Genomic DNA, 27,470 nt, shown 5'->3' with positions numbered 1-27,470 from the left:
GAGCAGCTGTGTCACATCAGTGTCACCTCACGCTGTCTCAGTCCCTGATCCTTTAAGGTCACTCCGGGAAGCAGCCCCCCCTTTGCTGCAGTAAGTCTGGTGCCTTCCGTTAACTTATCTGTCTAACAAATGCCGCAACATTAACAAAAATATTACTGATCCCATTTGACGTGAAGGTAATAATTACATGGCTGAAAATTCAGCTCGAGAGCAGATCACTGGGGTTTTGTGGTGAGGACACGTGCAGCATAGCCGTGAATGGCAGTGTGAGCTACCTTAAGAATATGTTCAGCTTGTCTGAAATATTAGGAATGCAACATCACTGGTGTAAAATCTCAGATACCAAACCACATACTGTGTATATATATATAATACAGAATATTATTTTATGACACCAATGGATGTAGTACATGATAAAATATTGTACCTGACAAAAACACTATAGCAGAAGGTTAATACGGACTGACATTATTATGTCGAGAAGCAGCTGGGCGTATAAAGAGTAATTATACAAAGGGCACTACACTGATATATTGGTAATCTTAACATTAAAATCTGGAATAGAATTGCTTGCATATCTTAAAATACTTCCTGTTCTTTACATACTATGTTACAATGTATCCCCTTAGGGGACAGATCCAATGGCTTTATTTAATATACCGGAAAGAACTTTGTTTCAATGCAAATTCATTATTTCACTACAGGTGTGAATCACGTTGCCACAGGCTTTCTTGAGCTTTCACAACCGCAGAAACAATTAGTTTGACAGAATTGGGGGGGTGTCAGAGTCTTTCTGGCAGGTTTTAATTACTGTTAACGGACGTCCTTTTAAAATGGAACGACGTTATTTTACATACAGCAGCTAGGACTGGCAGGTTTCGTCCCCTTTGACACTGTCTGCCTGTCACGGTTTCCCCATGATATTGATGCTCTGTTTGCCTAAAAGGGCACTTGACAACACCCTATACACCCCCCACCCTTTAAGATGGAATACTGATCATTCATGGATGCCGTGGTGATGGGCGCTATGGCAACTGGAATCTCAACCTGAACAAGGCAGAGAGCCGAGTAAGGCAGAAGTTACTTCTTTCTTCCCTAGAGAAGTGATAATAACTCTACAAAGATACCAGACACTTTCAAAAATGTTCACGGCTTAACCATGTTTATTTACATCCCCACAGGGAGCTGAATTATCACCACTCAAGCAAATGATCAATATTTAATCATGTTTATTCTACGTCCTGCCAGCATTTCAGATTTCAATTGCTGCACAGATTATGTTTGACACTTTGATAAATGAAAATATTAACCAGCAGTTAATTAGTTATCCACTATTAGTAGCAGGACAGTTAGCGGTAAAGTCATTAAAACACGTTATAAAAGTATAAAGTGTGTGTGCGTGTGTGTATGCAATTGAGTATACCTATCCTTATGGGGACACAATGTCCCCATAACGTGATAAATATCTGTTTTTTTCCCTTATGGGGGCCGGCTTCCTGGTCCCCATAAGGGAAAACTATATTTTATAAAAATCAGTGACTGCTATGAAAAAAACTAAAAATGCAAAAACCCTTGTTATTTTGCTTGGTTACATATGGTTATGGTTAGGGCAGGGTGGGGGTTAAGGTTGTCATAGTTAGCGTTAGCGTTTTTGCCATAGAGGTGAATGAGCGGGCCCCATAAGGATAGGTATACCTTACATGTGCGTGCGCTGCGTGCGTGCATGTGTTTGTGTGTGCGTGCGCATGCGTGCGTGCGTGTGTGTGTCTGTGCGTATGTATCTACAGAAATCAGGTCATATGCATTACTGGAAACTTCCGGAAGACCTAACAGGGAACACTTACTGATTTATTTATAAATGTTCCCTTATTATGTTAGAGTCTCGAATAACTGCCAGAGATAAAGTGAAATTGGCTATAAGTGATGTTTGATGTTCCTTTCTTACAAAAACGCCACCTAATCAGTAGCCTTAATACAACTGGGTATGCAGTCCTGCCATGTGAGGCCCATGAAAGCCTCACTGAGGGGGGGGCTGCACTCGTCACCTGACTGACTCTGTGTCACGGAACTGCAGGCCTGCAGGCCCAAGCATGTGACTCCCTCCTGTGAGCGAAACGCCCGATAAGGTAATGTGCCTTGTTCCACGCTGAGACCACTGCAGCGTGCATTCCATCCAACTTATGTGACAGCACTGGAATGAATGAGTCCAACTGCACTCAGCTGGGGAGAAGTACAGGGGGACCTTTATACATTATAATACTAAATAAATATTGTCAATTTAATATACTATTACATAACACAGCAGAGAGACAGACAGACAGACAGGCAGACAGACAGACAGACAGACAGGCAACAGTGGAAGATTCATTGGTGTTCATGGTTAAGACAATCATAGCCAGATTTAGCCATCCTACCAGAATTTGATGGGGTCAAAGGAGAAGCAACTGGATAGTGTGACTGGAAGTTTAACTTGCTGACGTCAAATGTCAACGGAGAAGAATAAAATGTCTGGGATCCTTACTCATGAGCTTCTCTGGTCTCACAGCTGAAACGGATACATGTTAGTGAATGTATATTATAAAATCTGCCTACAGCTATCAGGTGAAACTTTCCTTAGCTGATTATCGGAGCAGATTGAGGTGACATCGTCCAAGAGCAGACCAGCTCATTTTTTCTCACACCTGGTGTGGAATTTGTAACTTTTGTCTGTGCTAATACACAAACACCGTGACCTCTAGACCTTCTCTTCTCTTCCTCGGCAGCTGGCTCTGAATTCTTTTGCAACTGCAGCAGTGCTTATCACTACAGCACTCAGGGAAGCAGAGCTAGTCACAGGCCAACCACACCAACCCAGGCAAACATGCCAGTTCAACTCAATTCAGATCTGAAATAAGAAACGTCAACTTGTCAGTTACCTACCAGAAACGCAATTAATAAAATTACACTTTGGTATTTTGCTTATACCAGCGAAATGGTAATATTCAGGGTCATAATATGTCTTTGTCAAAAATAATTGTATATTCAGCACGCTCCCTATCATAGCATACACTGGCTGGTTTCATTGCAAGTTTAATGAAACTTAAGAGAAGCCGCCGCCAAAATCGAATCCATCATAAAATGTTGTTCAAGTAGCAAAGGAGCAAAATAGTGACATTGCGTAAATTAAATTATATTAATCAATTTAAAACGAATCGTTAGGGTGGATGTGGAATACATTGTCATCAACGCGTATTTCCCGGCATTTAACTACCTTGGATAGCTGCCAGCGTAAAGTATGCAAAGCCACTTATCCGGCTTTGTTTGACTGAATAAACACCATTGTTATTCTGTATTGGGTCTTACATGCGAAATCCTACAGCGCAGTCATCAGCATCATTTATAAACAACGTGTGTGTGTGTGTGTGTATGTGTATATATATATATATATATATATATATATATATATATATATATATATATATATATATATATATAGCGTGTGTATATGTGTATGTACAGTTGTTTGCTTATTATCAGTTAGTGTTCCTGTGTAAAATAGTAACAAAAAGTCAAAAATGTAACCCGAAACTGGCCGGGATGACCTCACGGACGGCGGCTGGAGCCTCCCTCCCTCCCTGAATCCCTCCCCGCCTCCCTGAATCCCTCCCCTCCCTCTAGTGAGATCACCAAAGCCGCCGCTTTCTTTCCCAAAGTCCTACAAAGGAGTAACGCCAGCCGTACCTGATGCCAACACCGCTCCTGTTTTGGATGTATGCACTTCTACACAGGAATCTAACCAGGTAAATTATGCTACTTTATCACAAATGATCGCAAGCGTTACATGGTTGTTTGTAGCTGCCTTTTTATTGGAGAAACGCCAGCTCCTGATCGGCGTGAGCTGGGCAGTTTTGTTATGCTGTAACTTAATTGAAGGCGTCTTCGGTTTCACACGAATGTCGCTGGTAATCCTGAAACTGATACAAAGTAATAATCCATGTAATTAAACGCACGAGTCCGCGGTGTATTCAATGCCACTGCGGGATTTTGCACGTATAAAGGAACAAATGGGATAAAATCGTGCATATGCTATTCACGCTTCGCTTATTATTAATCTGTAATTTTTAGCAGTGGCACTCGACAGGGTTTATTAACTTACGATTACTTGTTGATATGAGTTTGAGCAGTTGTTTTCTGCGTTATCTCGTACCAAGCGGCGGTAGTGTTTCGATGATGTTAGTTTACTGTCTTTCCTAAGTAAATAATCGTCGGGTAATTTATCAAAATACGCCTCTTTTGCTCTGTCAGATGTTGTCATTGCACCAAAGAAAAGGTCGATTAATTCAATCTTTAGCTCCTGATTGCAATATTATTTATTTAATAAATACTTTTTAAGGTCTGGCTTCAAGCCTTAAAAGCCGAGATGATTTAATGTAGAAGCAGAATGCGATCAAATACTCTCGAGAAGTCTCTAAAATACCAACGAACAATGTGGTGAAGCTCAGATGGGTTGTTCCTTCTGAATGGCGCTAAATAAATAGATGCGTCGTTAAACTTAAGCCCCGAAAGAAAAATGAATTCCTTTTACAATAATAATTCATAAGCCTAGCATTCCCTAAGTCAAGGTGAACCAAACGGAAATGATGGAGTACAATGTGAATGATGGAGCTATGTTTGAGGCGGACTTTTCTTCCCTAGTTGGGTAACTTTGTTCGCCGCATAACACCTGGCATGCATATCCTTAATTCTTCATGCAACCCCGTTCGCTCCTCCCCCTCAGTATTCTTTAAAAATATTACGAACTTCGATTACTAAACGGCGTAATGATTCCGGAGCTTTGCCAGATTAAGTATGGTGTGACATACGTGTGGCCTCACTGTGTTTTCTTTGCTTTCCCACGTTTTGCTACCACAACTGCTTACGTCGTCTGAATATATTAATCAGAAAGAATAGACTGAACAAAAAACAGCCATTAATGTGTTTCTTTTTTGGAAAGCACGAGCTTACGATTTTCTATGGGCGCTTAATTAAATGGCTAATTTGTAGACATCTCAACTGCATAATAGATGGAAACACTCTTAAGGGTAACAACATCTAGACCAAAACACAGGAACCCCATCCCTAACGCACTGCTACAGCGCCTCCTATTCCCAAGTTCTTGCTTAATTATTCATACACTAATATGTATGTTTTATTTATACCGCCAAACCGTGAGGTTCTGCTTTGTTCTGTTTCCGTATATATAATTTCACGCAGCAAGGTTTTCTATGTGCGCTCACTGTTTGTGATGACGGGTAGCTTCATTCTTTAGTTTATTCATTCATTCATTCTTTTGAGCCTCATAGACTTTGAGGGCTTTCCCCCATAAATTCCACAGAATTTATGTTTCAGGAAATTATAAATATCTTTGCACAGGTTGCACTGAGACAGCTGGAATTGAAACCTGCTTTTTGTAATAAATATAGATCTTATAGAAGCAGACAGACGCCTGTTTAGGAAAGCAGAGCACCCCCCGACGTAATCCCCCCCCCGACATGCTGGTGGTGCCGTTTTATCCGAATATAACAGTCGCCGTTTCGTTGTCTTCATGGACGCCCCCAGGTATTAGGTTTGAATGGGTTTGGATGTACTGGTTTGCGGGGTATTACCAGTCACTCTCAGTAACAGATATGGCCGCGGTAATGGCCATTGTGGCTTTGGTCGTGTGATATTTATTTATTTATTTTTCCTCCCCAGAATCGGATTTTACTTTATTGGCTGGGTACTCCTGCATATAGCATAGAAATTGTATTGGTGGTATTAATGTATAAATAAAAATAAGACACAGAACATAAATAATCAGACAGAGATTTATTGTGCCTGTGGTAAGTACTACCCACAGAGGCAGTATACTCTCTGTCGGACACACACACACACACACAGTGCTCAGCATTTCAGCATGCTTTGTAAGGCTTCTACCACATACCGCTCAGTGTGTGCCTCTTGGCTGACCAATGCACCTGTCTGTCAGCCGAGGGCAGAGGAACATATTTCCATGTTGAAAAGCGCTCACAGAGGGGGGTTGAGTTAATTCAAGGGCGCATTCAAGCTCTCGGACCAAACGGCCCCCTCAGAGGTGTGCTCCATATGCTGTCCATATGTCTCCACTGTTACTGGGTACCAATCCTAGATCATACTGGAGCAAAACCACTATGGATAAGGTTTTAGGCTGGACCTTATCATGTCCCCCTCCCTCATTTGTACAAATGAGTTCAGAAATAAGATTCACGGTTGCACTGGTACAATTTAAAGTGACATGAAAACCCAGCTTTATCCTGTAACTGTACAACAAGAGAGTGTAGATAAAGGTTAAATTACATTTTACATAAAGTTTGGGCAGGGATACTTGGCGGGGGGGGGGGGGGTCGATAAAAGGCTATAAAATACTATTCAGAGACAGTATGCAAATAGCATTTTACAGTGTGCATGGTAAGTAGTGTGTAAATGGCAGCATATATGCAGTGGACAGTGCGCGGACGGCAGTATATGCAGTGCCCACTTAGCGCACACACTTTCTCTTAGCACAGAAATAACTTCACTGCCTGCCTTTCTGGTATTCTTTTATTCTCACTTTGTCCCAGGCAAATACCCAGCATGATATTTTTATCATGGAAAAATTAGACCAGGGAGGCTATTATAGTGTATTATTCACAGCCATTTAAGGAATTAGACGTATGGCTGTTTGCGGTTAGAATTCCAGAGCCTACACTTTAATCTACTCCACATCCTCGGATAAAATTATTCAGGGATTCAGAAGTGTTTATTTTCATTTGTACAATGATATACTTGCTTGCATGCCTCCCTGCAGACTTCAACAACATATAACAATAAAGAACAATAAACGGCAACGAATTAACGAGAGGGATAAATCGAATTCAATATACATACACATGTACGATAACATGCAAGTAGGACAACAGGGTTGTCAGGGTAAAGTGGCAGCGGTTAATAAATGAGTGGCCTTACCTGTCTAGTTTTGTTTTTATGTAAATGAATCCTTACTTAGTGGGGAAGAGAATGAACCTTTCCTGGGATGAAATGATAAGAATCAAAGGTTAAAAAAAAATAGGTCATTTTTAGTGTTTCATTGGTCGCTCACTGCTTATTGGTTACAGTGTGTCCAATCAGCTGCCGCTTGACTTGAAAGCCTGTGATGACAAAGTGCCTCATTTTCTCCATAGAGCCTCATCAAGCCGCCCGGCAAAGCATGCAGGCGTAATTAGAGTGCTTCTGAGTGCCAGCCAGGCAGAGTTTAGCATTTCTTATCTGCGAAGGTCTTGTGAGGGATTAAGGAAAATGAACTCCCTTAAATTTTAAACAATCATGTGCTTTTTCTGAATAGTCAGTGGGTATTTTCAAGATCCATACATTTCTTTTTTTTGGAGGGGTGGGCAGAGAAGTGCGATGGATTTCTGTCATTTATTTGTATGGATTTCCCATTTCACTGCCCTGTTATAGTTTTGGTGTCAATTTTAGCGAAAAAATATTTTGTCTCTCCTAGCTGGCACTGCTGCTTTTGAAATACACGTACTATTTGTCCAGTGCCTGTTTACTGTCATTCTATTAGTCAAGTTCTAATGAGGGTGGGGGACCCCCATGACGAGCATGTTAGTGGGGTGACCAGGGTCCCACTCTGGAAACAGGCCTGAGTAGGGAGCTCGAAGGCAAGCGCCTGGTGGCTGAGCCACTACCCATTGGTAGCCCGAAAGGGTTACATGGGCACACCACCTGCAGGGGGGGGCGTGGGGGTCGGGTGCAGAGTGGATTAGGTGACAGTCGAAGGCAGGGGCCTCGGCAGACTGATCGTTGGTGACCGAATCTGACCATAGGCACATAGAATGTAAACTCTCTGGTGAGAAAGGAGCATGAGCTGCTGTGAGAGGCACAGATATACCAACTCGATACAGTTGAGTTGGGGTACAGGCATGAACTGGTGTCTGCATGTGTACCCAACACCAGCTCAGAGTATCTGACCTTCTTAGAGACCTTGTTCTGTGCTCCTGCTGGAGATTCCATTGTTGTTCTTGGGGACCTTAGCGCTCACATGGGTAACCACAGTGAAACCTGGAGGGGTGTGATTTGGGAGGAATGACCTGCACGATCGGAATCTGAGCAGTGGTCAGTTATTGGACTTCAGTGCTAACCACAGTTTGTCCAGAACGGGCACCGTGTTCAAACATTAGGGTGTTCATAAGTGTACCTGGCACCAGAGCACCTTAGGCTACAGTGCACTGATCGATTTTGAAATTGTATCATCAGATCTGCATCCGCATGTTTTGGACACTCGGGTGAAGAGAGGAGCTGAGCTGTCAACTGATCACCATGGTGCTGAGTTGGACAACGGTGGGGGAAGATGCTGGATTGACCTGTTATCCTTATTATGCATTTGGGTCTGTGCTGAGAGCATCTGGCAGAGGCCTCTGTCTGGGAGATCTTCAACTCCCACCTCCAGCAGAACTATTCCTGCATCCCAAGAGAGTCAAGGGACATTGGCCCTGAATGGACCATGTTCCGGGACTCCACTGCTGAGGTAGCATTGAGGAGCTGTGGCCGTAATGTTGTTGTGGCAGCCCCCGTACCCATAAAGGGAGCTGTCAGGCTAAAGGGTGGAGACCTTTGGAGCTTGGTTAGCGTGTGGGACACCTGAAGCAGCCGACAGGTACCAGCAGGCCACGCGGAAAGTGGCTTTGGCAGCTACTGAAGCAAAAACTCGGGTGTGGGAGGAGTTTGGTGAGACCATGGAGAAGGACTTTCAGTTGGTCTCAAAGATTGTGGTGAATCGTCAGGTGATTCAGGAAGAGGAAGCAAGGCTTTACCCATGTTGTATACAGCAGGGATGGAGAATTGTTGATCTCAAATGGGAATATAGTCAGGCGGTGGACAGAGTATTTCAAGGATCTCCTGAATCCCACTGATGTGTCTTCCTTGGAGGAAGTAGAACTGGAAGACTTGGAGGAGTTGCCTATCCTGAGGACTGAGGTCACTGTGTGATAGTAAGGCTCAGGGGGTAGATGAGATCCACCCTGAGTTCCTGAAAGCTCTTGATATGTTCTAATTTGAGGGGGATCACACTCCTCAGGCTCCCTGGGGAGGTCTATATTAGGGTACTGGAAAAGAGGGTTCATCTGTTGGTCAAACCTCTAGTTCAGGAGGACCAGAAATCTGGACCAGCTCTTCAACAAGGATACATGGGAGTATGCCCAACCAGTCTGCATGTGTTTTGTGAACTTGGAAAACGCATATGATCGTGTCTCTCAGGGGGTCCTGTGGGGGGTTCTCCAGGAGTATGGGGTACGGGGTCTGTTGTTATGGGCCATCAGGTCCCTGTATGAACGGAGTGAGTTTCGTTTGCATTGCCAGCACTAAGTCAGACTCGTTCCTGGTGTTGGATACTGCCAGTGCAACCCTTTGTCACCAATTCCATTCATAACATTTATGGACAGAATTTTAGGCGTAGCCAAGGGGCAGAGGGGGTTTTGTCTGGTGGCTACAGGATCACGTTGTTGGCTCCATCGGGCTGTAACCTGCAGCATCGACTTCGGCGGTTTGCAGCTCAGTATGAGGTGGCTGAGATGAGGATTAGCACCTCCAAGTGTGAGGCTATGGTTCTCAACTGGAAAAGGGTGTATTGCAGTCTCCTGGTGAGTGATGAGTGAGTGGAGGAGTTTAAGTATCTCGGGGTCTTGTTCACGAGTGAGGGAGGAAGGGAGGATGAGATCAACAACCGGTGCAACATCAAGAATAATCAGACACTGTACTGTTCTGTCATGGTAAAGAGAGAGCTGATCCAAACAGCAAAGCTTTCAGTTTAGCAGTTGATCTATGTTCTTATCCCCACCTGTGATCATGAGATGCAGGAGGTGGCTGGTGTGAGGGAGGGCTGGGCATTCCTGCTTAAACTGCAGCCCCTGTGACTTTGGATAAGCGACAGAAGATGGACGGAAGGCAGAGACCAGTTTTGCATGTTTGGTAAAGTATTTCTCTATGGGGATCTGGAAGTATTTTCACCGAACAGGACAATTTTGTCATTTTACTTGTAATTTTTATATAGTTACTAAATTACTGCTGTAGGGGAAGGTTCACCTTCTCTGACTGTAATGTAAAATATTTATGCTCGCTGGCACAGGAGCTCTTTGTGTAATGTCCAACCGATAGTGATGCCGTGAGCACTCGTGTATGTAATTGAATAGTTCTCCAGGAATTTCACAAGGATCCAGGATGCAGCTGCCAGTAGCATCATATTCAGTGAACAATCTGATCAGTACCACTGACCACAAATGATCTGCTTAATGAGTCAGTAGGTGAATGTTTGCCTCTGTGGTGACCTGCGTGAAGCCCAGTGCAGCACCAGTGAGGCATGTGGGAGCTTTTTATAGTCTTATAACCTTCTCCTCGGATCATCCCTGAATGGCCAGACCCACGGCATGCTTCCAGGACGGAAGACATGGAGTAATTAGAAGATCTGGGCTTATCTGATGACCAGCTTTGTATTAGCCGAGGTCGTGACGGTGCTGGATAGCGCCACTCGGCTCACGAGTCACGGTCACATCTGCGTTTCCTGTGTCCTCTGGGTTGTGACCCTGACTCGTACGCTGTAGGCTTTATAAACCTCGCCTGGCTTATCGGGCTCAATAATGTAGAAAGCAAACACGCACGATTTGTCTTTGATCTTAATATTTGTGATTAATAGTCACTTTATCTGCACGAAGGAAATATTTATGGCAGATAAACATGCAAAAACACCACATTATGTGACCGCAATTATGCAAAAGTGAAATAATAACCAGATTTTTAAATATGTCCAAGACACTGTAGGTCAGAGTGAAGGGTAGCAATGAAATACATTAGCATTCGACTGTATGGACGTAATAACTGAATAACATTTATTAATTTTTAAGGGCAATACAGTCCATTTATATGCATAATGTTATATAATAGGTGGAGCAAAACAAGACAGGGGTCATTGGCTTGACAACCTCAGCTCGAGGCCCAGCAAATGTGCGATTTCCACACATCCCCCACCCTGTTCCCCCAGCCACTAAAATAGGCCCAGGAACACTGTCTTAATCATCTAATGGGCTTTTATGAGGTTTTAGTCTAGGGGAAAAAGATCCCACAGCTATAGAGTGATAAATGAGGCAGACTTGTGATGTGTTTAAGAGTGTAACCTCCGAATGGATCCCAAAGGGGTATTTATACTGCAGCTCAGTTTATAGTATCGATATACCCGTACATTGGCATTGATTAAGGAGTTTTCATCACAAGTTGAAATTTGAAGCTCCCCGGTTTCCTCATTTTTTCTCATGGCAGCCAGTGCTAGTCTGTATTTCTGTGGTATAAGTGGCATGAATGCTTTTCAGATGGATATAGTGTAGTGCTGTTATACTTTGTAACTCATTGGCCATGAATGATCTGCTGGTGTCTCAGTGCCCCTGGTCCCAAGGTCCCCCAAACTCAGCAAGAAGGTTCCTGCCTAAACGGCAGCTCCAGCTTTATTTGAACCCTTCGGTTCTCAATTTCCTGTCCTCCTAGATCTGTTTTTGTCTGGCTTGAGCGTTTAATAGTTCTGGGTATTATTGATGGTTATCTCACACTTTGGGTGATGTATGCAAAACGGCCATTTGCAGTTGCGCTATTATCCGTTGATCTATGACAGTTTCCCAGCCTGTTCCTTGGTGACCCTTAGACTGTCCAGTTTTTTCCTTGCTTGCTCCCAGCTCCCTGCCAGACTGTCCACATTTACACAAAAATGTGAAAATTTGCGGGGAGTCCCCGTTGACTGGGTGGAGAAACACTGGTTTATGATATGACAGTTTCAAAGATATCGTCTGTTTCACTTCCTATTTCAAATAACCATTCTAGCTTATCTTGGCTTCCTCAAAGGAATGAGGCCAAATCATTTTTATATTTAGCCAGCTATTTCATTGACTGGATGAGTGTTCAGAGCGCAATTCTTTAGGAATTATCAAGAACCATGTCCGAGCGCTGTTTTGGCTCTGTGCCCTACAAAGAGCTACAGAAAATTTTTATTCAAGTATTGTTACATTAGGATCTATGTTTCTACGTATGTTATCAGAAATGGAAGCAGTTAAGATACGCTAATGCAGTTCTCATCAGAGACGCGAGGTCATATTTCTGTGATGAGAAGGGAGTAACCAGTACACTCATCGTAGGCTTCCCACAGAATTGTGTGCTGCAGTGAGTATTTCCCTGCATTCATCTGTCCTCCGGGGCCCCTGTGGTTTACTGTACTGTAATTGTCAAGTTAACATGGGCCACTGGGCTTGGGTTACGTTTTGTCAGAGCCTGGCCTGCTCTACCCCGCTGCCTGCTTCTCCAGTTTAGGTTTTCAGCCAGTGAGGAAATGAGGTAAGGATCCTGAGTCATTCTTAGCTAGAAGCACAGCCAAAACAAACAGAAGTGCAATAATAGATGGGAACAGACACACACTCCGAGGAAGGTTCCTATACACTCCCAGGCGTAGGGCACGTTTCTGCAATCTAGTTGTGAAAAAAGTGTTTGACTTCATGGTGGTTGCTGAGCTTTACGACCAGAACATGCCATAGTTTTGCCGTATTATTCTGTAGTTTGACTATACATGAAATTCCAGTAACAGTGCATGCAGAGCATAACAACTAATGCACACTGGTGAACACCTTCTCTCACTGCAGGGTTTCTGTATTTTTTATTATTTTTTTTTATGAATACAGAGTAGCTGGATTTCAGTTTGTGCTTGTTAATTTGCAAAGTGGAATGTAGCAGTTCCGCACACAATGTAGAGCCAATCCAGTGGGGGAATTGGGAATGGTGTGACCCCAGTTAATTACGGCATTGTTTTGTTGCCGAGTTTCAGTTGATGCAGCGTTTTTAATTTGTTGAAAGGCTTTGAGTTCATGCTAATCCCTTCCCCACAGCATGGATGGAATATTGAAATCGCCCACAGACACAAAGGCACACATAGGTAAGGTTTGATGTGCTGGTGTTATGTGTGTGTGTGTGTGTGTGTGTGTGTGTGTTTGTGTTTGTGTGTGGTTGGGGGACTGCAGTGTATTTTGTGTTTTTTTTTTTTTTTTTTTTTTTTTTTATGTAATCTCGAGGGGCAGGTGCTCAAAGGTTGGAAAGGGGACACTCAGTGTCTTTAAACCTCACGCACAAGTTCACCTTAATTAGTTTGGACAAGACGGGCAGCTGCTTTGGAACCACCCCCCACCCCTAGCACGTGCTTCGTTCAAAGGGCCCCAAGGTGATACGATAACTTTGCCAAACTTGGGATTCATACCCATGACCATCCAGGCAGGTCTCTACCTACTGAGATAAACACCACCCTATGTCCACTATAGACTGCAGTAACCGTTATCTTTTTTTTTCCCCACTGAGAGTCTATAATTGTGGTTTGCCAGCTCAGTGGTGCAGAAATATCAAATATCCAGTAATATTCACGTGACCTGCAAGAAATGAGAAAATAAGCCTCCAGCCAGAACCTGCCCCAAGCCAAAGATGCTGGCTTGCATCCCTTCATGGGTTAATGCCGGAGTGCCTTCATTGTGAAATCCCATTTATCTCTGGTGGTAGAGACTGTACACTGGAATAGGTTGTGTGGAGATGGTGACCTTTACAGAGAGAGAATCTGTGTTGTGTCTGATGTACCAGCAAATAGTGTTTGGCAGGGCTGTTCCCTCATCCATCATAGTGGCTCCTGACTGCTGAACCATATAGAAGAAAGCAGACGACAGTGTTCGCCCATTAGAGACACGAGGAGCCTAGTTTGCCCACAAACTGTTACTGCACTAAATAGTAAGCGGTCTTCATTTAGGAGATGCTGAAGCAGCACCTGCTAGCTAACATCTTCTAATTTTTACTTGCTAGCTATTATGATGTTTAAATCTTTTTGCGGGGCCCCGCCGAAGTCAGTTTAGGGGCCCCCGAAAGGACCAGCCAGCCCATGGCACGTTACACTGCAGGGGAGACGCATGCTACATGCAAGGCACGTCTCAGTATGTCTACCTGTGAGGTTCTGGGAGCCCCGCTGCAATATACAGTTTCATTTGCTTTGGGGAAATTAAGGGAAGCTGGGGGGAGCGTGAGGATCAACAGGTTAAGACCCATGATCGAAAGGTTGCCGATTCAAATCCCGTGGTCGGCTGAGTGCCTTCCCCACTGCGCCCTTGAGCAAGGCCATTAATCTCCGTTTCTTCAGAGACCGACTGACCCTACTCCGTCAGTTGTGTGTTGCTATGGATAAAAATCCTCAAGCTAAAAAAAATGGGAAATTATGAGCTGATAGTGCTGTGAAATTTGACCGTAGCTGCGCTGGCTTCTCGCAAAGCGGACGTTTGCGTTACGGTGACCCACTTCATGTTCCTGGCAACAGATTGTTATGTGGATACTGCACCATGCCAGATGTGTGCGTATCCCGTGCTGACACAGGAACGGCATTTGCAAATCCTTTAACGAGAGGCTATTGGACGGTTTGCTTTGAGGCTGTGAGGGAGCATCTGCACTTTGCTTTAAAGACGCTTTTGGGTGCAATGCTGTGATCTTGTCCTTTTACAGATTTTGGTTGCCTGTTAAACAGCAGCTGTACAGCAAGTTAGCAGATGTGCCAGTTATGGTGGCAGAGGTGGGAACGCAACCTACCAGCGGGAGGTTATTGGTGCAGTCTGGTCTGCATACAGGATGTCCATTCTCAGTCAGTTCATTTACCTACTCGGAGTTGGGAAGGTGTTACCTTCCCAGAACTGAAAGCCTTCAGAGATTTTAAAACGGTTTGATGTCCAAGACATTTTCTGGAAGCATCTGTAACGCCCCTACTGGTTGAAGTCGGAGGTTTATTATTTTTTTCCGGCAATTTGCCACAGTAATAGTCAGCTATTGGCCCACCACCGAAAGTCTGTCTAGCTGCGTAAGAGGCAGCAAACGACCATAACAGCAGTGGGCTTTTTCAGAACGTTCACCACCTCCACAGCTAAAACCATTTCCCAGGTTTGTCATCTACCCTGTCCTTGCTAAATCTCTTTTCCCTGTCGAGCTTTGACTTGCCTTTTACTGTGTGCATGACTTGGAATGTATCATTCGGTATGTTTTTATTTGCGGTTTATCGCCTTTACCCGCCCCCCACCCCCCACGCCCCTTCACATTAGATATGCCTTTGATGTCTGTCTTGTGTAAGACCCGCTGTTGCTGCTATGGGGGAGACTGCTCCAGATGGATTGAATATAAACTCAATTTCGATTTCACTCTCAGCTCCATGATTAAAGGTTTTAGGGATGTTATCGGAAAACCTGTTATATTGTGTTCAGCACATATTACAATGGGGAGGTGAGGGAGGGTTAATAGATGTAAAGTAATGCCAGAATTTGATTATTATATTAAGATTCAAAATTCCGAGATATTAAACCATTTGTTTATTTTACTTGCTTTTAAAGCATCTCTCAAATCTTTCAATCTTTAAAATCAGGAATGAATCTCAATTCAGTCTGGATTTTCTCTGGCATCTCATTAGCAGTATGAATGATGTGCAGTGCTCTTTGTTCATTTATTATTAATCATAGCAGGGTAATGCAGCTCGAGGCCAGAGATCGCGGAGAGAGTGCAGTGAAAAATGAGCTCTGTGTATTTTTTTTCGTGAAGTTGTCAAAAGTAGGAGCCCAGTGATTTTTCTTTGTTTGTCTCGTGCTTGGAAATGCATGAAGAATGTAGAGGTTTCTTATAAGCCGCGACCCTGCTCACTAGCATATTTTCCACGCTACCTCCACTTATCTAAAAAACAGGAATGGAATGAGTTCAGGATCTGTTGTAGGAAGCACCTGGCGCGATGCGGGAGGCACCTTGGAGGGAGTTTCACTCCCACAGTCGCAGTGATGCACCATGGGGAGGTTTAGGCACTGATTCACAGAATATGGGGGTCAATATGGGGGTCAATATGGGAGTCAACATCATACACATAACCATAGAATAGGGATCAAACCCATAATTTTAATGGCCTGGAGCACCCAACCACAGTGACAGTTAATTCAGTAATTCTGGGGGAAAGAATAATGAATAAATATGAATCCAGGGCCAACTCTTATATATTCCATTTTCCCCCTCATGTTAACATAGATGGTCAAATATTATTACGATAGACGAACAATAAACATTGAAAGTTTCACACAACGGCAATAATTAATCTTGTTTGAATTAACAGTTTGCCTGTGCTGGGATGTCATGGTCTTGTTGTTTTTCAATTTATAAACATAAGAAACATTTTAGAAGCATTTATAAACACCCCTTAGGAACACCCAGGCTTCTGATATGGATATGTGTTAGCCCCCCATCTGTGGTTTTAATCAGTGTAAGTGTTTTTGTCCTAATTGATTTTGCAAGCAGATCACAAGGAGCTCCCATACAGGACTGCGTCCAGGTTCTCTAATGAGATTGTCAGGCATGGCTAATCGGGATTTGCCTCTCTTTCTGTTCATGCAGGCCGAATGGAGGCCCACCAATGACCGATTTTCATCCTTGATGGATTAACTTGACTGGGGTGAGAAACCGACAATGGCAGCCCATCGTATCCGAGCAACAAGCAGCAACAATGTCCTCCCTCGCTGCAAGTCCGAGGGGACGCTCATCGACCTCAGTGACGGAGTGTCTGAGGCCAGCCTCATTGATGTCAAAGGTCTGTGCATCTGAACATAGCATCCCCTTGTGGTATTAGGGTTTAGGGTCCCTTTGCTAATATCAGTCTCCCTGCTTTGAATATTTTACTTGAAACCTCTGCTTTAACATTAGCATTGACACTTATTGCGTTTCTGGCTGCTTTCTCAACAGTGCCTTCTCCCAGTGCCTTGAGACTGGATACGTCTGCTTCCTTAGGGACTGCACGGGAAGTCGTTGCCATTAAGGATTACTGCCCTTCTAGCTTCAGCACTTTGAAGTTCTCCAAGGGTGACCACCTCTTCGTGCTGGACACGTCGGGGGGAGAATGGTGGTATGCTCACAACAACACAGAGATGGGTTATATCCCAGCTGCCTACGTCCAGCCAATAAACTACAGAAACTCCTCTTTTAGTGACAGTGGGATGTTCGACAATCTTGGGGATGGCTCCGATGAGGGTGCCAAGGAGATGGACCTCCTTGGGGAATGGACCGGGGTGATCCTAAAACCTTCTCTGCATTATAATGGCAACCCTTTCATCACTCGTTCCTCGACAAACCCATTCCTCCCTAGGGGTCCAACGGGCCCATTGGATCAGAACAGCAATGAAAGGAACAATAGTGTGGACCTTTTATTCTTTGATACACCCACACCTTCTCCACCCAACTCTTCTGCTACTACAGCTGCCACAGCTAATGCGTTTAGCAGCAGCTTCTTTGACATGACTCCTACGAGTCCAAGCTTGGATTTTGCACAGTCAATTAACAGGGACAATCCATTCTTCAGGAGCAAGCGATCATACAGTCTGTCCGAGCTCTCCATCCTACAGGCCCAGTCCAGTGGTCAAACCCCCTCTACTAGTTTCTTCAGTGGTCTCAAACCTCCATGTCCTGAGCAGTTTCAGTGCCGGGAGGACTTCAGGGCTGCATGGTTAAACCACAGGAAGCTAGCACGATCCTGCCATGATCTAGACTCCCTTGGCCAAAATCCTGGCTGGGGCCAGACACAGCCAGTGGAAACCAATATCGTGTGCAAACTGGACAGTTCTGGTGGGGCCATCCAGCTGCCTGACACATGCATCAGTGTCCATATCCCAGAGGGACATGTAATATCAGGGGACACACAGCAGATATCCTTAAAAGCGTTGCTGGATCCCCCACTGGAACTCAACAGCGATAAGTGCTCCACTGTAAGCCCAGTGGTGGAAATAAAACTGAGCAATATGGAGACAAGGACTTTCATAACCCTGGAAATGAAGGTGTCTGTCATGGTAAAGAAGGAGAGTGAACAGACGGCCAAGGTGCTATGTGTTCGAAGCGACTGTAAGGAGGGCCCCTACTCCCCCATCCCCCGGACCTACATGTATGGAGACATGGTCCAAGTCCAACTTGACAATTTAGAGCCCTGTATGTACGTGGCTGTGGTGGTACAGGCACAGCAGATCTCTCAGAACTCAACAGTCTGGGATCATATGATCAAAAAGTTAACCTTGGGTGTCTATGGTCCTAAGCACATCCATCCATCTTTCAAAACTGTCGTGGCCATTTTCGGACATGAGTGCGCCCCAAAAACATTGTGGGTAAATGAAGTGGGGAAGCAGGCTAATGCTGCCCCTCCTGTAGCCCTCCAGCTGTGGGGGAAGCACCAGTTCATTCTGGCGAGGCCTCAGGATTTACAGCTCGGTGTCTATTCCAACATGGCCAACTATGAGGTCAAGGGTCAGGAGCAGGCGTGCGCCGTGCGGGGTTTCCAACTCAAGCTGGCCAAAGTGAGTCGACTCATGTACCTGATCTCCTCACGGAACATGGACGACATATCTGACTTCACTCTGCGTGTTCAGGTCAAAGACGACCAGGACTGCATCCTGGCCCAATTTTGTGTGCAAACGCCGCAGCCCCCACCCAAAACAGGGGTGCGCTCCACAGGTCAAAGAAGGTTCCTGAAGAAGAAGGAAGTGGGCAAGATCATTCTGTCACCTCTGGCCATTACCACGAAATATCCCGTTTTTCAGGAACGTTGCGTTACAAACTTAAAATTTGGAAAGTTGCTTAAAACGGTGATAAGGCAAAACAAAAACCAGTACCTTTTGGAATACAAAAAGGGGGATATTATTGCACTACTGAGTGAGGAGAAAATTAAACTTAAAGGACAACTGTGGACTAAGGAGTGGTACATTGGATACTACCAGGGCAAAACTGGGCTTGTTCATGCAAAAAACCTCCTGATCATAGGGAAAGTCAAGCCCATTTATTTCTGTGGGCCTGACCTTACCACCACCATGTTACTAGACCAAATTCTGAAACCCTGCAAATTTCTCACCTACATCTATGCCTCTGTGAGGACCGTATTGATGGAGAACATTGGAAACTGGAGAGCGTTCGCAGATGCCCTGGGCTACAACAACCTGCCTTTGACCTACTTCTGTCGGGCAGAGCTGGACAGTGAGCCAGAAAGGGTGGCTTCTGTGCTGGAGAAGCTCAAGGAGGACTGCAATAACATGGAAAGCAAGGAGAAGAAGTCGTTTCAGAAGGAGCTCATGGCCGTGAGTGTCAATGCATGCATCTGTCATCACTTCGCTGGCAGGAATTCATGGCTCAGTGCTCTGTAACCGAAACTACTTTCTCATTACAGTAGCACAGAGGGAAACTGTGGTCCCGGATCCTAATTTAGCTGAAAGTCAGGGAGTGAATACATCGTCTTTGGGATTATAGAGTGTAGGGGAAAGATTTTGACTGGATGATCCTTTGAAGGACTCGTTACTTTTATCCTTCAGATCTCATATTTATATAAAGTTCTTCTCTAAAGCCTTTTGTTTCTGCTGGCTTTCACTCTTCGGTGCAGGAAAGGGGCGAAACTGATGATGAAATTACACTCAACCACGATGAGCTTCTGGTTTCTGTCGTCAGCATGACGTCACGATGTGCCTCATAAAGCGTTTCAGATATTCACTGACACTTTGCCGTCGGTTGCAGTCATAAATCCACGCACTAGTCCACTGAGCCCATTTGTCTTCAATAGTATCTGACCTATGCCATCAACTCGCATCTCGCTAAAGGAGGGAGAGTCTTGACAGTGATTATAGAACATGGTTTCCATTAACATTCATAGAATATAAATGCAAGATAAGAGTATCGCATGAACCTGAAGTTTGCATATCTCTCTGGTATTGCTTGTCAGTCTTAGTCAACAGTCTTTGTCCTGGTATTGTGACTGTGCTACGTTCCTTTCAATTGTTTGTAGTGGTACAAAAGAAAGCGTTTCCGCGAGTGTAGTCTCCACGGAGAGGCCATCTCTGTGTAACCTGAATATCATTAGCCTGCATCTAAGGGAGTTCGGGAGCATTGTGCAAGCACTTGTGTGCACTTAAACGTTCATGTACAGCCCGTTAGGACAAGAACGTAGAACTGTGGCGACACACAAAGCTTTTGGACTGTTACTGTATTATTTAGAAGGGAATGTAAGTGCAGGATAGGGCTGAATAATAGCTTTAGTGTCGACTTTGTGTTGGTAGAGATGCTAGCTTGCTAAACTTCCCCCCCCCCCCACAGGAGAACCATAGTAGTTTCTTAATAAATGATGCTTGATGTTAGGGTTCTCTTATGGTGATATCTGTGTAGTCTTCATTAAGTAGTTAAGAAGCAGTGATTTTTATTATGTGTTTTTGCTCTGGTTTTATGCCTCTGTGATTCCCCGGCTGTCTGTTTGGCGTTCCATTTCCCCAGCTCCAGGCTGAAAGCCGGCCTTTTGAGTATTTAGCAGTGGGGTGGAGGAGACGGTGTAGACGCGCACTGCATGCATTTCCAGCTTGATGAACCGCATCGCACCGCCAGAAGCCTAACAAATCGGTCTCACTATAGAGGCGTTTGTCTCAATGACGGAACCTCGCCACCGAAAGATACCTAAACGCCTTTCATGCCACATCCTGTTTCGGTGATTACGCGATAGCGCGCACCGACCCCCTAGCCTCATCCTGCCTTCCAGTCTTGTCAGGAGTAAATATTTACCAAATTACAAAAGGCACTGAGATTTTTCCCTCTCTGTGGAAGCGGCGTGACATTTAAACTACGCGCGGCATTAATTTTTAACCGCCAGCGGCAGTACCATGGACGGCTTTCAGCGTTCACCGTTAAGCTTGCTCTCTGGAGGACAGCCATACGTGCAGCGCCCAAACACAAAACTACAAAGTCCACTAGACGTGTTCCCTTACCAGCGGGCCTTCGTGTCTTACTGAGAGAAGGATGGAAGTTTGTAATATTTCTGCCTAGTGCCTGAGGAGTTGTAATTCATTAGAGGAGTCTAAAGCTAGTTCATGCTGAGTCACGGTCACTCCCGACCAACCGTCTCATGTTAAGATAAATAGGAGGTCAGGCAGAGTGAGGGCATCTCTCTGATTGCTCCAGTAACAACAGCACAGCTCTCTTAGATCAGGAGTTGAGATGGATCTGTAGAAACACTGCTGGGATTCTGTATGGTTCTTCAGGACAACGGTTCTTTGTTCTTGTTCCTCCTGTCCTCGGTGTTCAGCAGTAGAATGATTTAAGTTGATCTTCAGGAAAGAGATTGAGTTTCAGCCCGAACAGAGTGTATCAGGGATGAAAACCTGCCTGTAGATCAAAACTGCAGTCACCTCTCCTTCCCCACTGTTTCTTGCAGTGCATTTGCACTTTCCTCTTCAGTCCTTTGATGGCTGAGCTGATGCCTTGACTTGCTGCAAGAAATGAATGACGATCTAGTCACACTCTGTACGACGCAGTTAGCTGGCTTTGGAGCAGAGCCTTTTTAAAAGAGAAATGGCATCAGACAACATCCATTGTGTTTGTTGCAGACGTTTATCTTGGGGCAAAACAGATTTTTTTTCAAATATATATTATTAAAATGTTTGCCAAATGTTGCCATTAATCTGTACCAGCAATTCCATAAACAATGGTACAAAAGACATTTCTTTGCAGTATTCCTGCATATTTTAATAGCTCCAGAAATTACATTATCATATAATTTATCATGTTATATAACTACAGAGTCGATTTTGCATATTTAAACAATTACATTCACGGCACAACATGAGTCTCAGACTTTTCCATAAAGCCAGTGTGTGGCATGTTTATTTTTCAGGAGTGAGCATGGATAAGCTTGAGGAGGTTCAGGGTTTAAGGGATGTAAACAAGCATGTGAAGTCAAGCAGACTTTCCACTCTGCTCTACGAAGGGAATCCAGTGGCTCTTTACTTGAGGGAACACAAATGCTTACTAGTCAGTAAGTTACCACTGAAGTACAAATCATGAACAAATATAGTTGCTACTGGTGATAAGACACGTCATGGTTCATTAATGATGAACAAACATGAGACTGGTATATGTTATACATTACTTGTTCTGTTTGTAGTTCTTTAGTATTTCACAAAGATTTACAGAATTAAGATATAGTAACAAATATAGTAACTGCTTGAGAGAAAACATGAGATCAGTATGTAACTGATCTGTATGTAAAGAATTAGTTTGTGGTTAATACATAAGTAATTACATAATACTACATTATTTGTGCTCCCTCAAGTAAAATGTGGACCAAACCTGGGTGTGTAGGTGTCTTCAGGGAGACTCTTGTCAGGGGCTGTTTTTACAAAGAGCTGTGTTCATTACTGAGCTATGTATGTTACATCACAGGCTCCGTCTGGAGGAAAAGCAAGTGTTACACGTCAACCATTCTCAGCAGAAAGTCAGAGGAGGGGAAAAGAAAACCGAAGAATCTTAGTTAAATGCAGCGTATTAAACACTTTTGGGACATTAAACCCTCTTTTTTTTATATATTTCTATCATTTCTGAGTTACTGTTGCCAAAAAATCTAAATCTGAATGCATGTACATGAAAGATCATTACCAACACACTTTCATATTCAGGGACAGATTAATTTATCTAGCGGCCCTATACTTGCATCAGCTTGAACTTTCAGGTATTCTCATTTTAATTGGCCGCCCCATTTTCCCTGAGGCAGGGTGGGGCCCTGTCGTTTGCTGGGGCTCTGGGCTATAGCCTAGGACAGCCTATGCATTAATACACCCCTGTTTAAATTGAAATAGTAACCAATTGTAATTAAATTTTGAATTTTAATGGAATGGCTTATGTCTTTGGATTTATAGTCCTTAACGTAGTATGTTGTCTCTTGTTATGATTCGGTGTTGTGTGTCGTTGCTCACACCTTCCTGTTTAACTTGCTGTGTGAAGGGCTACATGTCCATTTTATTTTTCCAGTCACTGTACATGCAGATTCGCCCGGGCCAGCGGTGGCAGGTGAACCTGCAGGCCTCTCCAGATGAACGGCCTCGCGGCTAGATTTCTTTTTTTTTTTTTTTTTAACCGCTTCATGAGTATTAACGAGTGCCCCGATGCATCATTTAAAACAGACATGCACACATTCAAAGGGACGCGCACAAAGAGACGCTTGCACAGATGTTTGCTCTGGAATGGGTCATTTCCACTTCAGAACTACAACTACAGAACCACGAGAGAACACAAGAGTGCCTGTGTACCACGGTCCTCTCTGTCACACACACTGACCTCATTTGCAGCGGGTTCACAACTCTTGACTGTAATGAAACCTTCTTTCTTTATCTCTTCCCTTTTTCCATGTTTCATACATCATTTTGTATAAATGATGTATTGCCACACACTCTTGTTAAGTGCCTTGGGCAACGGTGTTATGAAAGGCACTATACAGAAATGAGTTGAAAGTGATTCTTCAACTTTAAAAAAAAAAAAAAAACTTCAAGATTATTACTATTTTAAGATTGTCTTTAAAAAGAGATGTCTTCATAATATTTTTCTCTTCCCTTCGATTATCAGCCTATATTTTTGGCAAAGTGTTCACATATCTGCAAAAATGCACAACATGCTGCTGTGAATCATGCATCACTTTTTCCTGGTGACCACAATGACAATTACCTACAGTGTAGCTGATACTCATGGTATTGTGTATGATGAAGGCTAACACCAGAATCGCATTTCTACAGATGTTTCCTCTTTATTGTTAACTGTGAAATGCGAGTTGCAGTTTGAATACAAATCCATCCTTTTGGAGAGCTATACATGCCAGGCTAAGGAGGTCTGCATTTTGACATGGTTGGAACTAAAACTAGTTTCACCAGTTCAGCTCTTTTAAAGGCCTTGTGGAAATGTGGTGTTGGGTGATTCAGGGTCAAGGGTCTCCACAACCGGGGTCGGTTCCTGGAACGTACAGAAACTGAGTACGGGTTGATGAGGAGGTCACAGGTTCTAGAAATGCCGCTTGCATCATTTTAGGTGGTGTCTAGCGCTCTGCAGAGTCTAGGTATTGCGTGGTTTCAACTCCAAATCAGCTGCCCCTCATGTGGGTGCAAACTGCACTGTGTTCGTTTTAGACTGACGTGTCTCTCTTGACTCACCCCTGTATATAATTTCACTTTGCCTTACGCCCTTTGTTTTTTGGGAGGAACTGCAGCCTGAAGGGGAACATTTTTTAGATCAGGCCTCGGCTTCGTTAGGAATTTCCGTAAAAGTAGGAGGGTGTATGAGCCGTGACACCCCCTGCATGCTGTCGCCATGCTCCCAAATGCCTCTATGTGTGTGCCTCTCTCAATTTTTGTAGGAAAATAGAGCAAAGTATCCATACGGGCCATGCTTCTCCAAATATGGCAGTTAAAGACTTGGTGTATCTAGAAAGTGCCAGATCTAACAATGTAACAACTTTCATGTGTTTTGCAGTTTTTGTTTGTTTGTTTGTTTTGGGGGGGTGCACTCTGAGCCATATACCGCAGTAAAGAGTGAGTGTGTGCCTGTGTTTGCGTGTGGCACGGGGCAAACGACTGTTACTGCCATTGTACTTTTGGAGTGAGTGCAGAACAGTAGGGCAAGAGAATGCAGGCCGGACCCAGGGGGGTGTCCTTGTTAGTCTGCAAGGCTGCCTTTGTGAGTGGACATTCTTGGCCGGTTTTTTGTATATCTTCCTCAGATTAGTGGAATATTTTATTCCCCCACTTTAGACCAAACTAATTGTACCCAAAGAATCTAAGGATTCTTTCATGCATCCTGATAATGTGCTTAGCAACTTGCTGGCCTGCACCCCATTTTTGGCAAATTAAATTCAGAGTGGAATGAGTCCGTCAAATAAAGCCGGGAGGGAGACGTTACGGGTGATTCCAGAGCTGCTCATTTGGTCAGGTTTGCGAGGCTGCAGCTTTTTACACTCGACAACCTCCAGTGGTCCATGTTCCGATTTCTAGGTTGAGATTCATGATTTTTATATCTGCACTGTCAGGCGTTGTTCTAAAATCTCTATCTAAGATGTCCTATCTGATCGCACGGCCCCCCTTTCCCCAGGCCCTGCTGAAGATGGATTGCCAAGGGCTGGTGGCCCGACTCATAATGGACTTTGTGCTGCTGACCACAGCCGTGGAGGTGTCCGCCCGCTGGAGGGAGCTGGCCGAGAAGCTGGCCAAGGTATCCAAGCAGCAGATGGATGCCTACGAGGCCCCCCATCGGGACAAGAATGGAGTGGTGGACAACGAGGTGGGCGGAACCCTTAAGTGCCCTGAAGCATTATGGGACACCCTCAGAACCCGACTACCTGCATGAGTGGTTAATTCCTCCATGTGATGTCATGGCCTTAATTTTCTGACCATGTCACTAAATTAGGGGTGCCCAACCCCGGCAGGCCACAGCAGGTGGTCACTGGTGTGACCCCTCCCCAAAATTTGATTAGTTGTAGCGTAAAACAGTCCACAGATATCAAGATGGTGCAGTCCCCTGTGCCACATCATTGCTACATTTCTAGTACTGTTAATATCATGCATGAATTCTGGCGTATCTGAAAATTGCTTTCGTTAAAGGTTACATCTTCGGTCATATGTAACTCTATTTCTTGTCTACCGTAGTCCATGTGGAAGCCTGCCTATGATTTCCTGCTGACGTGGGCGGCACAAATCGGGGACAGCTATAGGGACGTGATCCAGGAGCTGCAGGTGGGCCTGGATAAGATGAAGAACCCCATCACCAAGCGCTGGAAGCACCTGACTGGCACACTCATCCTCGTCAACTGCCTGGATGCCCTGCGGAGCTCCGCGTTCAGCCCCGCCGCGCAGGACGATTTTGCCATCTAGCCTCACCTTAACCTCCCCTCACCCCAGGATTTGACTTTGGGAGAGACCGTGAGGTTTGGCTGTAGCCTATATTTGTCGATGGTCAGCCATTCCAGCCAAAACAGTCACGTGTGTTTATTTATTTCCCAAAAGTATTATCGTTCCTATTATCGTCGATATTGAGAATAAATATATTTTTTACTCGCAAATGCACATGCGCAATTTTAGTACCACTTGATGAATTTTCTACATTCATTGTCGAATAATTGTAATAAAAAAAAAATCTAATTCTTTCATATAGTCTGATGTGCTTTTAGTCATTAGTTGTTTTTCGTGACAATACAATAATTTGATAGTGTTCTGAATTTTTGTCATGCTGTATATTTAATTACTTTAAATGGCCGAATAATTACCCATAAAGGTCAGGTTCATGTTCGGTCACAAAACGGAATAGGATGATTTCTGGCTAAACAGCCATTTCTCTTCTGCATACTGACACTGAACTTCCCCGTTTTCCTACAGCAGCCTTTATGGAAACATCCCTAGACTTATTCAGGTTTTTGTATTTTAAACTACTTCAACCTGGGTTTTATAAATGCATCTAATATACTTTGTATCATCATCTAAAAAATATAATTTCAACCAATGTAAAATCACTCTTTGCATCGTAAAAGGCTTTTCGGTTGATTTTGTTTTTCACTACGGAGGCTGTATGAATGGTCAATGGACAAAAATATTGTATAACTTTTTGTGTGCATCAAACTGTTGAGACATACATATGTAAATATCTGGAGTGAATGTTTGTTTAAGGTGAATGCATAAATGTTTAATACTAATTTTGTTTCTGACTGCTTTTTGGAGGAATATGTAGGTAATATGTTCTGGGTTGTTTTGAAACACCTTAGTTTAGTTCCGATTTGTTTTTGTTTAAGATTTTTCGTCCCCAGCAAACGTAAGGTTGCATGTGCATAGTTAATGTCCCTATTGTTGTTGTTTTACCATTGAATACTGTCAGAAAAAAATGTTTCATTGTTTTGTCTTTCGTATGGATTGATTAAAGTGGCCCTTTTTCTGTAACCCACTAGAAGTCACTTGGGCTAAACGCTACACAGGCTGCACATGATATTCTAACTCTCCAAAAGACATGAAGGTATTTATATAGGCATTTAATGAAATCATGCCATTTTGTTTGTGTGTTTATGTGTATTTATGTTTATAATACAATTGTGCTTTGTTAAACAGGGTCGCAGAGTAGTTTTTCGTCATACCTTGGCTCTATCGACCGGTTTCCTCATTGTCAGATGTGGGGGGAGCGACTCGTATCTCCTACATGAACGAAGCTGGTTTTAGCCGACAAGAAGGCGTGCCTCTTTGCAGCACGTCCGCCTGTGTACAGGGACGTTTGCATTGGGGTCTTAGGAATGGAGTGAGTTTATGTAAGTTAAGTTACTTTAGGGCACTGCTATCAGTGTAACACACCAGAAAGCTAATACTTTAGTACAAGAACTGCTGTTTGTTGAAATGCAGATTATTTGAATTATGACATACATTTCTGCCCATATATTTTTTTAAGGGGTCCTGTTCTCCGAGGATGCAGTCGTTTTCTCTCTCAACACACTAGGCCTATATATTAGACACTAATGCACCATGGGGAAATGGAACACAGTCCCAGATTAAACTGTCAAAGAGGTATGAAGGGGGAAACAAAAGGCC

The 27,470-nt window shown here is 43.9% G+C and overlaps 1 protein-coding gene across 1 annotated transcript; it reads left to right on the top strand.

Moving 5' to 3' along the window:
• Positions 1–3,646: 3,646 nt before the first annotated feature.
• On the top strand, positions 3,647–26,996 carry sh3bp4 (SH3-domain binding protein 4). The gene is made up of 5 exons (XM_048978190.1): positions 3,647–3,779; positions 16,480–16,672; positions 16,825–19,193; positions 25,000–25,188; positions 25,554–26,996. The coding sequence occupies exons 2-5, from the start codon at positions 16,552–16,554 to the stop codon at positions 25,776–25,778; spliced, it is 2,904 nt and encodes a 967-aa protein (XP_048834147.1). The 5' UTR covers positions 3,647–3,779; positions 16,480–16,551; the 3' UTR covers positions 25,779–26,996.
• The last annotated feature ends 474 nt before the right edge of the window (positions 26,997–27,470 follow it).

Source organism: Brienomyrus brachyistius, chromosome 16 (genome assembly GCF_023856365.1).
Source record: "Brienomyrus brachyistius isolate T26 chromosome 16, BBRACH_0.4, whole genome shotgun sequence".
In the NCBI taxonomy this organism is placed as follows: Eukaryota; Metazoa; Chordata; class Actinopteri; order Osteoglossiformes; family Mormyridae; genus Brienomyrus; species Brienomyrus brachyistius.
This window is presented reverse-complemented; position numbering and strand designations above follow the sequence as displayed.